This window comes from Neofelis nebulosa, chromosome 7, assembly GCF_028018385.1.
Source record: "Neofelis nebulosa isolate mNeoNeb1 chromosome 7, mNeoNeb1.pri, whole genome shotgun sequence".
Classification (NCBI taxonomy): domain Eukaryota; kingdom Metazoa; phylum Chordata; class Mammalia; order Carnivora; family Felidae; genus Neofelis; species Neofelis nebulosa.
Window position 1 is genome coordinate 124,845,862 of NC_080788.1, and position 18,386 is coordinate 124,864,247.

General features: G+C 41.0%; 1 protein-coding gene across 37 annotated transcripts in view; it reads left to right on the plus strand.

Moving 5' to 3' along the window:
- NRXN3 (neurexin 3) overlaps positions 1-18,386 on the plus strand; it is a 1,582,316-nt gene that overhangs the window by 1,028,185 nt on the left and 535,745 nt on the right. For 5 of the 37 annotated variants that reach the window (XM_058739887.1, XM_058739888.1, XM_058739889.1 and 2 more), the window contains exon 1: positions 14,778-15,030. The exons of the other annotated variants lie outside the window; for them this stretch is intronic. In XM_058739887.1, the coding sequence (XP_058595870.1) occupies positions 14,778-15,030 (253 nt within the window). Of the gene's footprint in view, positions 1-14,777; positions 15,031-18,386 lie in introns of those variants that run through there. 37 annotated transcript variants of the gene reach the window in all.

Below are 18,386 nucleotides of genomic sequence, written 5' to 3' on the forward strand. Positions count from 1 at the left end.
CCTTTGGAGGTGTACAAAGAGATGTCCTTCTTTATAGCAGTTTCCTGAGCTCTGGCTTAAGAACTCTTGAGCCAAACAAGATGTAAAGTTCTTTATGGATTTAAATGTCTCTTATTCCACAAATGTCATTGTAATAACAATAATAATCTTTAATATTAGTCTAGGCTGCATAACACAATACAATAGACTGAGTGGTTTACACAATAAAAATTTATTTTCTCATGGTTCTAGAACTGGAAGTCCAAGATCCAGGTTGCAGTAGGTTAGGTTTCTCCTGAGGCCTCTCTCCTTGACTTGCAGATGGCCACCTTCCCTCTTATCCGCACATGGCCTTTTTCTCCATGCTCACATACTCCTGGTGTTTTTTTCTTCTCTTCATAAGGACACCAGTCTGATTGGATTAGGGTCCTATCCTTTTGACATCATTGAACTTTAAGTATATCTTTAAGAGTTCTTTCTCCAAATATAGTCACATTAGGGGTGAGGGCTTCAACCTATGAATTTGGGGTAACATAGTTCAGTCCATAACAAAGCCCAGACTGATAAATACATTGCAGATAGTAATAATTAACAACAAGGATGAAAGAACATCTTCTAAATCCCCTGCATGTCAGAAAAACACACAAATAAACCTATCAAAAATTAGAATGAAATATGCTGTTTTTTAAAATGGGGATTTATAGGGGCGCCTGGGTGGCGCAGTCGGTTGGGCGTCCGACTTCAGCCGGGTCACGATCTCGCGGTCTGTGAGTTCGAGCCCCGCGTCAGGCTCTGGGCTGATGGCTCGGAGCCTGGAGCCTGTTTCCAATTCTGTGTCTCCCTCTCTCTCTGCCCCTCCCCCGTTCGTGCTCTGTCTCTGTCTGTCCCAAAAATAAATTAAAATGGGGATTTATAATTGATAATAAAATCTATTGGCAACTGTCCTTATTAAAGGGAACACTCTCAAAAAGGTTTATTTAATACAGTATCCCCCCCCACCCCCATATGTGGGGGATATATTCCAAGTCCTCCAGTGGATGCCTGAAAAACCATGGATGGTACCAAACTATATGTATACTATGTTTTTTCCTACACATACATACACACATATAATTAGGTAACCGTAACTAGTAATTAGACAGAATAATTATAACAATATACTAAAATAAAAGTTATGTGACTGTGATCTCTCTCTCTTTTGTACTATATTCACCCTTCTTCTGTGATGATATGAGATGTCCACATGATGAGACGAAGTGAGGTGAGTGACATAAGCATAACGACCTGGCATTACACTGCTACTGATCTTTTTTTTTTTTTTTTAACGTTTATTTATTTTTGAGACAGAGACAAAGCATGAACGGGGGAGGGTCAGAGAGAGAGGGAGACACAGAATCGGAAGCAGGCTCCAGGCTCTGAGCCATCAGCCCAGAGCCCGACGCGGGGCTCGAACTCACGGACCGTGAGATCGTGACCTGAGCTGAAGTCGGAGGCTTAACCGACTGAGCCACCCAGGCGCCCCTGCTACTGATCTTTTGAGATACATCAGAACAAGGGTCATTTGTTCCTGGACTTTGATCATAGGCAACTGAATCTGCAAAAAGCAAAACCATGGATAAGGGAGGACTACTGTATTATTATTTTTTTCAACTTGATGCTATAAAACAGAAAATAAACTTTGTTTGGAATTGGTCTTCAAGAGACCTGGTCAAAATGTATATACGGGGGATAGGAATGAGTTAGGGGAGAAAAAATTGTAATAACTTATAAATATTTTTAGTTTCTGTTTCCTTTTGGGCCAGCATGTAATCATCTTCATATGATACAAATCAAGCAACCAAAAGTCTCTTCCACATCTGGTAAGTGGGGGTGGGGGCAGTTGGAAGTTACTATTTATGCTAATCTTGATTTTCCTTTAATCAGTGGTGGGAGAGTGGGGGCTGAAGAGAAAAGGCCAAGAGTTTCTTGTAATTTTTTAAATTTATTATTGCTCCCCCAGGATCACATTTAGTAACCACCATCCTCTGAGTAACTCCCCAAAGCAACAACCATTCTACACCCACCCCTAACTCCCCTGGTCCCAGCAGGAGCCAAATAAGAGAGACATTCAAGGAGAAGAGGCTTTGGAAATTTGCTAGATGTTGTTATTCCTAAAGCTTCACCATAACTGTGTGACGGTTTAACTTAGTGATGAATCAAACCTGTCCCTTAGTGGAGTTACAGACCCTCCAGAAATATTCAGCACCACCCAATAGCTCACCATCCTTTTGTCCTTCTTTCTTTAGACACACCGACCTTACTCTGTGCATCTTCTGCACACCAACAAAATATACATTTTAGAAAATTACATCTCTGAAGCACAATGACTCCCTCAGGGATGCTTTACTTCCACACAGATACACTCTCTTGGTTGATATGGCTCACTCTCTGCCTGAACTGGGCTAAGATATACGCTTCTGAAGACTCTACCTTCCCATCCCTCTTCTATCATCACTCCCTTGTGAATTGTTTTCTTGATTCCTAGGGAATTCACAGTAAATACTTTGCTATCTACATTCATTTACTTGAATTTAACAAAATAGGTGCTTGGCCAAGCCAAGCAGGGGTGAGAGACAGCTGGGAAAATAAATAGTAGGTACAAGCATGCTATCAGGTATTATCATTCCAAAGTTGTACATCTCATTCACCTCAGTTTCTATTATAAAAATTTAAATTAAAAAAAAAAACTGAGAATCTACATGAGACAGTATATGGTTAAGTGAGTTGCCTAGTATCTGGCAATTAATGTTAGAGCCAAGAATCAAAATCCAGATACTTTCATTTCTAAAGCACTGTGACAATATCTCTCTTCAACCATACCACATTAAATCATTGGAAATGATACATAATGGGGTCCCTTCTTTATCGGTTTAAAACTTTGTTTAAAAGCACAAAGATAGACCTTTCTCTGGTATAACTGTTTAAAAGCTTTCTGATATTCTCTGGCTCCAAGTTATATATACATGCTTTTTGTTTTCTATTTTTTCTTTATTTTGTAGCTTAAAAATAAGCTCTGTACTCATCATTGTCACTGATAATATTGCTCATATCAGAGTTCTCTTTTGGAATGTTATTTACAGGATTTTTACTCATATAGTACCAAAAGGAGCATCAGATGCATTTTCTTGGCATTTAGTTTCCAGGTTGAGCAGTACTTTTAAAAAACTTCTAATTGATTTTGTTAGGATCTTGAGTTTTGGACTAGAGACTGGTAGTCACAGGAAATGAACATCTTCCCTCTTCATAAAATAATTACAATAATGGTATAAATGTTCTGGGGACTCACTCTGACCTACAAAGGGAAGGAAGAAACTTCTGAGATAAAGAGCGTGGCTTTTGTTTGTGACAGGAACACAGGCAGTAAACCCGTTTATTAATATTTAATAAGAATAATATTGGGGCGCCTGGGTGGCTCAGTCGGTTAAGCGGCCGACTTCAGCTCAGGTCACGATCTCGCGGTCCGCGAGTTCGAGCCCCGCGTCGGGCTCTGGGCTGATGGCTCAGAGCCTGGAGCCTGCTTCCGATTCTGTGTCTCCCTCTCTCTCTGCCCCTCCACCGTTCATGCTCTGTCTCTCTCTGTCTCAAAAATAAATAAACGTTAAAAAAAAAAAATTTAATAAAAAAAAAAAAAGAATAATATTATGAATAGGTATAAGTTATCTAAGTATGGAATGTATTGTGGATTGTTCACTAATTTAACGTAACTGTGGGTGGCCTTTCCCATTTTCAGATAGTGAACATAACTATTTTTAATCTCTAAAGTGTAAATTGCCCAAGCACCATGTAATAAGTATCAATATCTAATGCAGAGTTTTAAGTATCATTCATTTCTAATGTATATAATTGCAAGTTGTTTATGTAAAAACATAGATTTTTTTTTTTGCTTTAAGTATTGTACAGGAGAGCACAAGGGATGTATACATTATCAAATAGCACAACATTCCAAGATAATCATTTATATGCCATTTGCTTTATTTCATTGTAGAGTATACATTTTGACATATGTTGAATAACTTCTGATGAACATTTTTTTAGTAAAAAAGAAGAAAATTAAAGAATTTGATCACAGGTCTCTTTCTAAAAGTACCCCTGTAATATTTTATTGTATACATAGATAATTAAGGACATAAATGTAGATTGACAGGCATATTTTTTTCAACAAAGAGCTATTATAGTCATTCTCTTGGAGGCTCTACATAAAAGTAATATGTTGATTTTAAGATTTTTATCTTAGTTGTGTGTTCTTTGATTTCACTATAATGAACCAAGGTGTGGCTACTTTTCTTTTTTTCTTTCTTTTATATTTTCTAAAACTCTTTTCATCTCTGTGCTGTATTTTAGGAAGTTTCCTCAGTCTTGTCTTCCAGTTCATTAGTTCTCTCTTCAGCTGCATTTACATAATAAAGCCACTGACTAAAAAAAATATTGTGTTGCATTTTCACAAGATTTTGTTCTTATGTTTGTCATTTACCACAGTACCTTTTTTGCCTCTGTGATGTCTATAATTTCTTTATTAATCATTTCAATTATATTTATTTTACATAATTTTAATTGCCCTGTTATCGCACATTATTAGGTTCCTATTCTCTCATTGTTATCTATTAATTCTCTCATAGTGGGTTATCTTCTTACTAGATTATTTTATTTTTATAATCTTAGTTTATATTGATGTTGGTAGAAGAGCCAAGCATTCCTGACTCTAGAGTTTTATTCTAGAGGAATTTGCCAGTTTATGCTGACTTTGAAATGCTGTGTTATATTGTACAAGTCATTCTATGTCTCTGTATCTTAGTTTCTATAATTTTCTTAGGTTTCTTCTGAGTACCTAACTCTCTTTTTCTTGTCCATACCAACTACTGAAGAGAAATGCCCCTGTCTTGGCCAAGTTCTTCTACTTTTTGTCCCAGGATTTTTAAGATACATGTCTTTATTAAAGGGGGTTTGGTTTTATTTTTGTTCAGTCTACCAGGATTCCCTGCTGGGTGGTAAAAGGACAAAAGGGCAAGCAAGTCAGTGTACTCTCCCCATAGCAATGATTTCTTCACCAATGAAAAATGACCTCTCATATCACAGAAACAGCAGCTATGTAGGTGTTGGTACTGGGGAAAAACAACAACAATGATCTTTGGTATTTAAAATAGAAACGTAAAATTGTTAATGTGTCCATAGACAACTTGTACTGCATACAAAAATGAAAATGAAGTTCTAATGAAATAATTCTAGCTTCATTTTACAGAAGTTTAAGATTTCTCACCATCGTGTATGAGGTTTAATAAACAGGTGTGTGTTACGATTTTTGCAGTACTCAGGAATTATGTCGGAGCCTCAAAATAAGGCCAAGAGATCACATTCAAGTAAATACTGAAGTAAAGGGCAAAGAAAAATTATAAAGAAAATCTAATCAGTGTCAGATATAAATTTGAATAGAAACTTAGAGGTTATGACTCTATCCTCTCTCTTAACTGAAAAACAGCAACCTCAGTGTCCCTAAAAGACTTCTGCTGTTTGAACATTTCCTGTGATGGAGAGCCCACTGCCTCATGAGGCATCTCTTCTGATTTTGTAATGGCTTCACATGTTGAAAGTCTCTTTCTTATTATGACGTGCTTGTATATTTCAGAGTGTCTTGTTTCGTTTTATATACAGAAGAAATGTTCTCACCTACAGTAATTAAAGGTGTCTCAATACAGTTTCACACTCATTCATTGAAGGTCTCTTATTAGCCTGGTATTGTGCCAGGTTTGAGATAGGAAGTGTTGTGATCTCCCTTTTACTGATGAGAAAATAGGTTTTCAAAGGTTAGGTAACTTGCCTAAGGTCACACATCTAGTAAAGAATGGATAATGGGGCACCTGGGTGGCGCAGTCGGTTAAGCGTCTGACTTCAGCCAGGTACCGATCTCGCGGTCCGTGAGTTCGAGCCCCGCGTCGGGCTCTGGGCTGATGGCTCGGAGCCTGGAGCCTGTTTCCGATTCTGTGTCTCCCTCTCTCTCTGCCCCTCCCCCGTTCATGCTCTGTCTCTCTCTGTCCCAAAAATAAATAAAAAACGTTGGAAAAAAAAAAAAAAGAATGGATAAGAGACTTGAATATAAGATGTCTTCCTCTATAAATTAAGTTGTCTGAGCCTAGGACCAGGACCCTGCTCCCTGCATGATTCCTCTCTAAATCGTGTAAGGCACCCAAATATAAACCTAACTGATTATAAAAGAATGTGACAAATGTTAACAGAAGACAGGAAAGAACAACTAATACTGCCTATCCAGATTTGGAAATGGTAGAACTTGAAGACCTAGGTATCATCAACGCCGATATATTGTTACCTTAATATTGTTTTATCTATTTCAAGAATAGTCTGTTCCTCCTACTATAGCATAAACTTGCATCACAGTATCCTCCTGACCTCAACATCAGTTTTGGAAAGTGCTAAACTCTCAATACCACTAAGAAATGCCCTTATTACCCACCTGGTAAACATTGTTGGAGCTGCTTAGATAATAATCTGTACCTTCTGTTCAGAGAACATGCATCTCATTCCCCTCCAAGATTTCTCTAATTTAAGACTACATAGTGTCAAGGGGAAAGTGGTCAATTATTTTAGATCTCTGTCCCCCCATCTTAGAAGACGTGCCCTTCTTCAAATTGTGAGTGAGGTAGACACTTGAATGCGATGAATGCTTGAACTATGATGTTCCCAGAATGAACTGCCATCTTATGAATCAGATCCAATGGGTATTTTAGCATCTGAAAAGTGATTTCATGTAAGAAATTGAACAAAGGAAAACTGGCTATGCTACAACTTAACTTTTTATTTATATGGTGTTTATTCAACACCTCTGAATATGGCCAGCCTGTCATTAGAGATAAAGCATGTAGCTTCCAACATGTGAGTTTCTCCTCCCATTCCCTTCTTTTGCTTTTTCCTTGTTTTCCTTCCCTCACTTTCCATTTATCTTCCTTTCTTCCCCTTTACTTTAGTTGCCTTTCATTATCCCATGAAGCATCTGTTTTGTTTTGTTTTGTTTTGTTTGTTTTTTGACTCAAAAGAAAAGTTGACACCTTTCTGAGATTCTTAGGCTTTACCAATGTAAGTGACAACTGAAAGCTAAGCTTAGGGTTTGACTCCTATAGGAAGCCCTCCATGGATGATTCCACCTCATATTGATAATCTCCTTAATTTACATTCCTGTTTCTTTACCTATATGAAATTATTGAGGGCCGGGTTCATAATAATAATGAACCTGAATATTTGCAATATTCTTTTCAAATATATCTACTTGTTTAACCCTCAAAACAATCCTGTGAGGTAGAGATTCATAATTATACTATTAAGAGAAGATACTTATTGAGTATAAAGGAACTTGCCCAAGGTCGCACATCCAGTAAGTAGTAAGTCAGGATTTGAACTCTAGTCCTTTGACACTCAGTTCACATGTCATCTTGTGTATGAATCCCTCCTGATCGTTCTGATAGTACCTCCTCTCCCTACATTGGATTAATTCAATTCTCCATTCTTTTGTATATTTCATTTGCAGCTTTATTCTAGCATAAATCACATTGTATTTGGGAGGCTGTATATATGAATAGAGTTTATGATTTTATATAAATATACATATAAAATATTTCTGCTAAGTTATACACTTCTTAGGGCCTTAAATCTTCTCTGAGTCCCCAGGACTTTACCTGATGCCTAACCCATACTTAGCATAAATTTAATGTTTGTGAAATAGATGGATTGATGCACCATATAATTGTTTCCTTCTATAGTGAGTAGAACCTAGTTCAGAGATACATTCACAGTAATTTGAAAGAAAACATTTACTGAATAAGAGTACCAAATAAGTCCAATGGAAATTATTATAAGATTTAGAGGGGATGTCTTTTTTGCGGGGGAGGGAGGCTAAATAATTAAAATGTACTATTTATTAGAGAGGAAAAAAGTAGGAAAAGAAATGGGAGAGAGAAGTAACCAGAGAGACCTTCAAGACCCCCAAGCAGGCTGAGATTATATGCGTTCCACCCTATTCTAGAAAATTATTCCTTTTACAACAATGCTGGGTGTCAGTAGCTCATACTATCTGGCTCTGAGACCCTGGTGAGCTTTATTATTTCGGAGTTGGCTTGAAGGATATTTGTGAGAAAAGACATGATTAAGCTGCTCTTCATTCTGTGAAATATAGGTGAAGAGAATCCAATGAGTCAGGCAACACACAGGAGGGACTTTCGACATTTTAGAATTATACGGGAGCCTTTTTGTTTATCCAGTCTTCCTGAGATTTGCATCAGGAAGAAAACTATCTGCAGGGATAATTTTCAAGGAGTCATTTGGAGAAAGAGATAATTTTGTTCACATTTATTGATTATTGATTTATGTGCCAGGCACTGTTTATACACATTTCACATATATTTCTGAATTCTCACAGCAATCATTTTAAATAGATAGTATGATTATTCCTATTGTACAGATGGAAAAGCTGAGATACAAAGAGGGTAAAGATCCTGTCAACATTTTCACAGCAGCTAAAAAGCAGAATCAGGATTTGAACCTAGGAAGTCTTGAGCACCAGGGGCCCAAATCTAAAGCTGTGTGCACTCTCAGCATGCCCTGTAAATCTTTAACTTGGCAGTTATCGTATAAACATACAAATTATCTTACTAATTCTGTTATTGTATAACAATAATTCATTTTGTTTGAGTCCTTAACACTGGATAAAGATTTACATGATGCTGAGGATATGAAATTTATATCTCTGATATCCACTGTAAGCTTAGTGAAGACTAATGAGGTTTTAAATGCCCAAATCTCTATGAGCAACTAATTGAATTCTGTCCTGGAGTAAGAGGAAAATTTGCTTCCATGATGAAATAATTTCACTTGGACTTTGAAGGGAGATGCTACACAGGAGCATTTCCTATTTTTCTTCTCCTTGAAGAAATGTGTGAAATTCTAATGAAGTAGATATCCCAGTAGTATTGACCAAACTCAAGAAATTTGGAAAATTTCCTAGAGAAAACATTTTTAATGTCTAAACTCCTGATATCCCCATTTCAGCCACAAGGAGGACAAGAGAATAAGTGTGGATGTTTACAAGAAGGCTAAGTTAAAAGGAAGAGAAGTAATAAATACATTCTCTAAACTATAAAATTATGCAGGGATGCATAATTTTAAAATGTATTTTTAAATCAAATACATATACAAGTGATGCTTAGAAGAATAAAGCTGCTATTTTATACCCGTAAATGGGAAATATAATCAAAATCTGCATTTTTGCAGGATCACTTTCTCAAATAAATGAGCAGAGGGATGAATTATATGGCTATAAATAAATCTACTGACATAATAAAGCAGACTTATACTGTTTTACGGTTGTCACTGGAACCCTTGGATATATTTATAGGCATGTTAACAGCCACCTGTATTTTTTCAGGACTTTTATTTCATTTCACATTATGAGAGTTTAGTTGTTTTTGTTTTTGTTTTTTTCCCCTCCTCCTAAACTCACCTTTTGTGTAGAGAGAGAATTTAAGGAATTCTATTCTTCATATTTGGGAAAAGAGGGCCCTCCCTAAGAGTTTCAGGCTCATGCACAAACAGACTGCTCTGGTAACTCTCTGTGTCTGTAGAGTCATATAAGATATGCCCACGACAAACAACTTGACAGGTGTCTCCTGCTGGCAGTGAAGTGGAAAGTCAGAGTCTATACAAGTGAGAAGAGACATGTGCAGAGACAAAACGTATTGTGAGACCAGCAGGGCAACTTCACATTAGGTTCTTGGCACCTAGCATGATGAAGTACTATCACGAGGCTTATTTTAGAAGCCAAAGATTCCCCAGACTATTTTATAGCTGAGGTACAGGCCAAAGCAAGATGAAGAGCTGGGTAAGGGTTGGCACACCTTGTTCTGGGAGTGTCCTGGAAGTGAAAAGGAGCAGGGAGATTGGAACAAGGAGAGGAAGTCTATAGTTGCAAATTCTGAAGTCTGGAGTAATAGGGAAACCCAGCTATTAATCAAGCAGATCCAGCTAAGGCTGTTTTGTTGTTGTTGTTTGTTTGTTTTGTTTTGTTTAGTTTTGTTAATTTTTGAAAGAGCTGCATTCCACTCAGAAATGTAAGGTTCCCCAGAGTCTGTTTAGGATTCTGTGGGGGTTTGTCCAAAGTATGCTTGTTCCTGTGAAATCATTTGTACTTTTCAACTTTAAATCAATGGTGAGCATAACATTTATAAATCCCTTTCTTTTGTGTAAGTGTACTGATCTTCACTGTATATCTGCATGTCCTCATGTAAGGAGCCTGCTAGAGAAGACAATTCAGGAGAGAGGGGAGCTTTCGATGGTAGTACAGGTGGTGATAAATCCTTCAGCTGGAACTCTAGCTGTCGGCAGTGTTTAGAATGTATCACTGGAGCTAAAAATCTAAAAAAGAAAACTACATATTTAATAGATCAAGCTAATGTAAACTCTAGCAAGCCTTGAGAAGCATGAGCATTAGAAGGGAAGTCTCAGTAGAAATGTGTAGACTAGACAAAGAGAGGGATAGAAAACATGAAAAAAAATCAACAGTGTGTTAAATTAGAGAAGGACATGAACTTTATCAGGATAATTGGGTTATCTCTTTGGAGTAGAAGAGGGAAAATAAACCAGTCTTGATTTTATCCTCAGTTAAGTCTTCTCAGTATTCAACTGGGTCTCCAAATGGAATCGGCATTACCAGAATCCACAGCTACTTCTTTTGACATTTTGCAAAAAGTAAATAAATAAATTATAAGTATGACAAGTAAAATGAATAGTTCCAGCTGTGACATACCAGCAGCATTTCCAGATTTTGTACTGCATTAAGGATTTATTTTCACTTTGTTTCCTAGCAGAGAGCTAATTGAAAGGTCCATCTAAGATTCCCATGCTTCCTCAGAAGAAAGTCAGACACAGAATCTCCAACACTCAGTGCCAATTTAGAAAAGTCGAAAAACATTAAGTGGATAGGTGGTGAGCTCGTCAACTCTGAAAATACATGTCTCTGGGGACCAATGGCACCCAAGCCAGATACTGCATCAGTGAAACAGAACGTGTGAATGGGAGAGTGGCAGTTGATTCATGGGATTCATTCACCCAGCAAATATTTACTGAGTTCCTACTATGAGCTACCTACTCTTCCACACCCCGAGGACATAGAGAAAACAAGACAAAAGCTCACCTTTTAATGAACTTAATCTTTCTTAAGGAGCTAGAATACACACACACACACACACACACACACACACACACAATACAGATAAAATTATTTCAGAAAGTGGATAGTACTGTGAAGGAAACAGAACAAGGTCAGGGGATAAAGTGCCTCTCAGGGGTGGTGGTGGTTAACTTTAGACGAGGGCCAGAGAGGTTCTCTGGGAGGTGACATGAAATGAGCCAATCATGGAAAAATCTTGGGAAAAAGGCTTCCTTACAAGAGGGGCAACAAATATGAAGCTTTCAGGTTGGGAAAGAGTTTGGCATAAAGAACAGAAGGAGGGTCTGGGAGACTGAAGAGCTGCGAGTGAGGGGTCACCTGGCAGAAGGTGGAGCTGGAGAACTAGGCCAGGTCATCTGGGTCCACTGAAGGCCATGGCAGAGGTGAATAAATCCAGAGTACAGTGAGAATCCATCTGGGGGACCAAATTAATGACCAGTTGGATTGAAAGGGAATTATCATCTACTTTAAGGAAGGTGCTTAGGGTAGGAAGGTATTTTTGTTAGTTTTCTTTTTTTCTAACTTTCCTAGTAATAGCATAAGGCCCTAACCACATCATGCTTAACTGTCTCGGAATTTCAGCTACTTTTTCTACTGAACAGAGCGCTGCGACTCTTGTCAAATGCTGTTGCCGGATGTTGTGTATGCATTATCCCATTTAAAATTCCCAAGAACCTCTTGAGAGAAGGCATTATCTACATTTTACGGAGGAGGAAACTGAGGTTTAAATTGAGTCTCCATAAACTACCCCTCTTACTTGCTGTGGTGTTCCTAGCTACATGTTGCTAGTTAGGACATGTTTGTGGGCCATCATCACCCAAGGGCATGAAAAACCTTGAAAGATGGCCACCTCCTTTGAGAAGGTTTGTGGGTCCCAGATCAGCCTTACAGCTGAGAGCCCAAGCAGCTGGGATGACTGTGCACCATTTACCAGGGGACAACATGGACCTTTAGAACACTGATTTCAGAACCAGAATACCAATCACCAACATACATTCTAAAATGGACTTGATATTTGACCTGGAAGCTAAAGCATCCGTGAATTTGTTATGTTTATCTGTTAGAAATGCATACAATGCTAACTTCTCAACATCTCCTTGGGGTATCCGAAGGATGAATAGGACTGCCTTAATCCCTATTCTTTTTCCTCAGGGAGTTTGAAATGCTCATTGAGATCAGGAGTATAATAGGGGCTATAAGATCCTTTTAAAAAAGCAAATGCCACCTAAATACTGTATCTATCTATCTATCTATCTATCTATCTATCATCTATCATCTATCTATCAAGAGACATATAGATATATCCATATATAGACAGCTGAAATATATACAGATACACACACACATAATATATACTTTAACATATATATGATTATCTGTGATATATAGATGCATGATTTAATCAGCAGGTGTATAGTATACATATGATTTAACCATCAAGTATTATTCCCTCTGCTTCCTCTCGAAGCCTTTTAACCAAGGTGAGTAGGAAGGAAGAAATAAAAGCTAGCAAGACACCTCCCTCCTCCCTCCCCTTCCCCCAGGCTTAGGAGTGCTGCCCTTTGGGTTTATGCCTCCAGCACTCATCATGCTGGGCGCGGGGGAATGGAGAGGCGGGGGTGGAGGCTGCATCCTTCAGAATGTCACTGTTCCCTGGCAGAGCCCTGGGTCAGCTCCCTCCTAGAGGCACAGATGGCCAGGACAGGCGCGCCAAGCCTCTTCCTGTCACTCCCGCTCTCCCCTGCAGGTTCAGCCTGGATGTAAAAGCCACGCTCTCTGGTGCCAGGCGCCCCGGAGGCCCGGAGGCTTCACCCACCTGGGGCAGTGGCACTAAGGCCAGTCAGGAACAGGTCAGCCACTGCCTTCCACCGGCAGAAGCAGCCCTCACCCCTTCTGAAGTTCTTTGCCCAGAACAGCGGGCGTGGGCACTAACCTCTGGGTCCTGAATTTCCAAGAGTGTCCTGTCCACTAGGGGGGTGGAAACTACCTTCTCGAAGGGCCTCCAGCGGCCAAGCCCCTCACCCTCCGGGGTCCCCAGGCCACCTCTTCCGTTCAACGTATAGAGTCAGGACGCGGGTTCCCGCCTTTCCCCCTCTGGGTGGGGTCCTGGGAGAGTGGCCGCGCTGTGCTGATCGTCAGGCCAGGGGGAGCGTGCGGGCGGCACGACAGTGTGCAGGCGCTCCAGCGCTCCTGCTGACTCAAGGGGTTTATTTTTATTTCTATCTGGGGCTACTTCAGCCTTAGCCACCGCCTGCATTTTTCTTCCCAAATTGTAAAAGGTGCCTTAATCATCCGAATTTGGCTTAATGCGCCTGGGAGAGAAAAAGGAAAGGGTGGTAAAAAAAGGAGCAGCGTCCATCTGTCGGTCTGTCGGTCTCACTTATCCACGCGCTCACACACGCTCACTCTTAAGGGAGGAAGCGGAGCTCGGGGAGGGCGCCGGTGTGCGCGGGAGGCTGGAGCGGGTGTAGACGAAGGAGCGTGTAGTTGAATGGGGAGGGCCGGGATTCCGGGTCGCTCGGGCCCCTCCTCCCTCCCGAGCCAGCCAGTCCCTCGGCAGAGCGCTCGGGCTGCACTGATTTGCTCTCGGGAGTGCGCTATTTGCATATGACTTGCCCATTTGTGAATCTGGCTCCCCAACTCCTCGCTTCACTTCACCTGTGCCTCCCAGTTCCGCGCACTTTGCAGGCGCCCGCCCGCCTCCCGGCCACCTCTGCCGCCTGCCGGGCACCTCCTCCTACGTTCTCCGCGCTCGCCCACCCACCTCTCTCCGCCCAGGGCCACGTTGGTTTGGGTGGCTTCTCCGCGCTGGCTTCCCCCTCCTTGCCTCTTTCCCTCCGGTCCTTCTTGTTCTCTTCCTCCGGCTGCTGCTGCTTCTGCTGCCACTGCTTTACATCCAGTTGGGAAACCCAGGACGCAGGCGGTTGCTCCGTGGCGCTCTTCCAGAACGCGCAGGGTTAACAGCCTCCGCGCCCTTCCATCGAGACTTCGGGAACACGCGAAAAACTCTCCCACTTGCAGCCTCCTTTTGCCTGGCAGTTCTGCATTGCATCGCATGGAAGTGGAAAAAGAAAAAAAAATGTTCAAACTGCCTGGATGTTGGGATAAACTAACCTGAACCTTCTTGGGTCTTTTGCTGCCTCCCTTTCTTGCTTCGTTTCCACCTTTCCTCTGTGTGGCTTCCTGGAGTGTGCAGTTGAGTCGCCTGGAGATAAGGAGGAAGCCGCGCCGGGCCTCCCCTGACATGTGTGGCATTCCGGGGCTCCCTAGGAGGGTTGCTATACCTGGGTGGACTTCGGCTTTCTAAATTTCAGCCTTGGGAAAGAGAAGCTTTTTTGCCTTCTATCTCCCCCCCCCCACCCCCCCAACCTTAACTGATTCATCATCTGTCTTGAAAGCGCTTATTCCCTCCCTCTTTCCAAAATACTGGCAAGTATTCCTGCTGCTATGATGGGCCCCTGGGCATCATGAACTTCATTATTCCTCACTGGCCGGAATTCAAACTGCCCATCTGTAGTGGTCCAGTGCGTTGACCATGCACCTGAGAATCCACGCGAGACGCAGCCCTCCTCGCCGGCCGGCTTGGACGCTTGGAATCTGGTCCCTCTTCTGGGGATGTATCGTCAGCTCTGTGTGGAGTTCCTCTAATGTAGCTTCTTCCTCCTCCTCCTCCTCCTCTTCCTCGCCGGGGTCTCACTCTCAGCACGAGCACCATTTCCATGGCAGCAAGCATCACTCAGTGCCTATTTCTATCTATCGCTCCCCTGTTTCCCTTCGAGGAGGGCACGGTGGGTCTCTCTCCTCTTTATCCTTTTAATGGGGCATAGCGATTCCTTAACCCACTCGCCTTTCAGGTAATGTCAAGGGTGGGAAGATAATAAAAATTTGAATTTAAAATGATAAAAGCATTGCATGTGCATGAGAGAAGAAAATGTTCAATTTCCCTTTAAAGGCTAGTATTTTCTGCCCTAGCGCCCCCCCCCCCCCCCCCCAGTTTCTCTGATGGGTTCTCCTCTCCTTAGCTTGCTTATTCATAGCTTCACAAACACTACATTTTCCCCTTTGGAATCTTCTACTTCCTTCATCCCCCTTCCCCATGATGGCAAGCAACTTATCAAATAAGTCTCAGGTTTTCTACTTTGAGAATATCCATTCATTCACCTTGCTTTCACCCTTCTTCTCTCTGATCTTGTGTTGGAGCTAGTCATGGGAAGTAGACAGCAGGGATCCTTTGGTCCTCAGCCTGAAGTTGATGGAACTGCTATAAAGTGGCCTCAGGGAGGAGAGTAGCTGAGTGTAAGAAGGCAGAAAATGTAATTAATAACCAGTAGCCATTATCGTTCATTTGGGCAGCTTTATGTTTGTCCACATATCTGATGGGAAGAGCAGCTATCTCAAAAACTACACATCTAATATTTCTACCTACTGGATAGGAAGTGATAAAATGGGTAAGACAAAGTCCATTTATAATTTACCCAAGTGTAAATCTTAGTAACTTTGATTCCACCATTTATACAAATGTTATTTCAATTAAAGGCAGCACTGGTGGGCTTGTTCACACAGCACAGGTATGAGATGTTTTATAGCCCTCCTTGCCTAGCTATTGAAGGAAGAGATCTATGGCTCTTAAAAATATATTCAGCTCTGAGCAGGCAGCCTGTAAAGGGCAGTGTCTGCCACCAAGGTGGGAGCTTGCCATAGTAAACTGTTCTAAAGAAGGGATCTTCAATATTTGTTTACTATGCAGTCTACTCCAGTGGTGAGGAGAGTAGGAATCACAGAGCCCAGCAGCAGGACCAGCCCTCCAGGGAGCTGCACGAATGAAGCACACTAGAGGTCCCCTGCCCTAGCTTGTATTTTGAAGACCTACAGCACGCAGACCCCATTCGGAATGTCAGTTCTTCCCACTGCCTCCTAGCCGTGGGCTGCTCCTCTGTACTGTCTATAGTGTTAAGTGGAAGCACATTGAGAAAATGCCAGCACGTACTCTGGCTCTTTCTGGCTCTCTCTTTAAATTTTATTTGATGGAGTTGTCAAGCAGCTCAGAGCTTGTAAGGTTGGTGGAGATGGGTGGTAGGAAGAATGCTTGATTCTGATCTGGTTGCTGTTTTCTCTGTGACTCCTGCTAGGTCTGGGGTAGGTTTTCTTTAAAAAAAAAAAAAAAGGAGAGGGAAGAACTACAACCACCAGAAAAGCAAAAGCAATTTCATTGAAATGGAAACTGTTAGCTCCTAAGGGGGGGGGGGGGGGGGAGGACCGTGAGTGGGGGTGGGCTTGTAAAGAGTGGGAAAGAAAAGCAGGGGAGTGGGAGATGGAGGAAGCCAGACAGACGATTACTAATAGCCATAATTAAACATGGAAAGGCTCACAATAATTAGCTAAATTTTGCTAATTAGTGTAAATGATCAGCAGGGAGATGGATATTATGCATTAGTTAGAGGTTATAAGCTGGCAGAGTCTTGGTGTTTTCTGTTCAGGATGTAAACAGTTAAAAGCAGCTGCTAGTTAAGTGATGGTACTTGCAGAGCCATACTTCTGGAGGTTTCTAAGTCTGTCAGTCTCTCTGTTTCTCTTTCTGTCTCTCTTTCAGCTAAAAGGGCTACAGGGGTTGAGCCTGGCACAGATTAAACACAGTTCTTTTCTGTTTACTTTGTTCAAGGATCAGTTGTTTAGTAACTTCTGAATCTTTTTGACTCCTTCCAAGTCTGGTTTCTCATTAACCCGTATCTGATAAGAGTCAGTGTGATGGAAATGGAGCGTGAAGTAGGTAAATGACCAGAGACCCCAGAAAAGGCCCTCACCCACCAGAGCCCTAGAATGCAGTGAACCCCAAGGTCTGGCATGGCTAAGATAAGAAAGCTCATGAATTCAACTCTTGAGTATCCTCTTTCAGTTCTGAAGTCCCATCTCATTGATTTGGGGCTTAGAGAGTGAATGCATCTATATTAAGTAGACTCCTTGCATATTTAATTAATGTTTTTGAGATTGAAAACCTGAGAAGCGGCAATCAACAAGATGACCCATCCTCTGACTCCAATCCCACATCCAAGCTGCGACCTTCTGTGTCCTGAGAAGACCAGGAGACCCCAAGGTGCTTTGCTAATGCACCTCTCATTTTTACTTGGAGAACACTTGCTTCCTCCTAGTCCAAGACAAAGGCTTCACTAAGAGCAATTGTTTTAAAAAATCTTTTGGACAGAGGCTGTAGGAGGCACAGCACCATGAGACTAATGTTGTTACTAATAGTTTTCTGCCAACCTCATTCCAGAGCTAAAAGCAGCAGTCTGTATTGTTTGTGAAGGAATAAATGCCCTTCATTCTGGTATAAAATGAAAACTAGAGCCTTGAGTCCAAGAACTTTCTTGAACTTGGAGATTTTTGTTTGTTTTACTTTTTTCCCCCTTCCCCATTTCCTAAGAAGCCGGAAGCCTTCAGAAGTTGTCCTGTTAATCAGTTATGGTCACCATTCTGTCCAAACTACCTTGCCCTGTAGTGATGTTTACACTAAAACAAATGAGGAAACAGAAACCTTCCCAACAACTGTCCTTTTATCCATACTTGGTTCTTGTCTTTAGAGAATCGATTATATATAGATTTGCCTGAAGTCTTTATCCCAGGGCAGCCTACAGAAGCCTGAGCTCCTTTATCAGTTCAGGAGACTAAGACCACACCTACCTTAGGCACCCAAAATACTCTCAGGTTAGGACTGTGTCTCAGGAGAAAATTAACTCTCTTAAGTGGCATCTAGTACATTTTTTCCCATTGTTTGGTCCCTTCTCTCATTCAGGCTTCCCACTTTCTTTCATGCTTTTACCTACTAGTAGTCATTCAGTTAATTTATTGAGTATTTACTATATGTCAGGTTGTATGTGCCTTGCTAAGGCTGGAAATGTAAATAAAACGTTGTGTTCAGCTAGGGATAATTTTAGAAGTATTTTGATCATCTATGAGAGATAAGTGCTTCTATAATGGAAAAAAATATGAGGGTTGGGGTGAGGATCCAGGTACCAAACCAAATTAATTAATATGAAATTTAAGTATTCTATATTCTTTATAAAATATAGAAGTAAATTCTTCTATTCTTTATAAAATATAGAAGTACATTCTTCTGTCATTCAGAATATTCCTACAAGTATTTTTCATC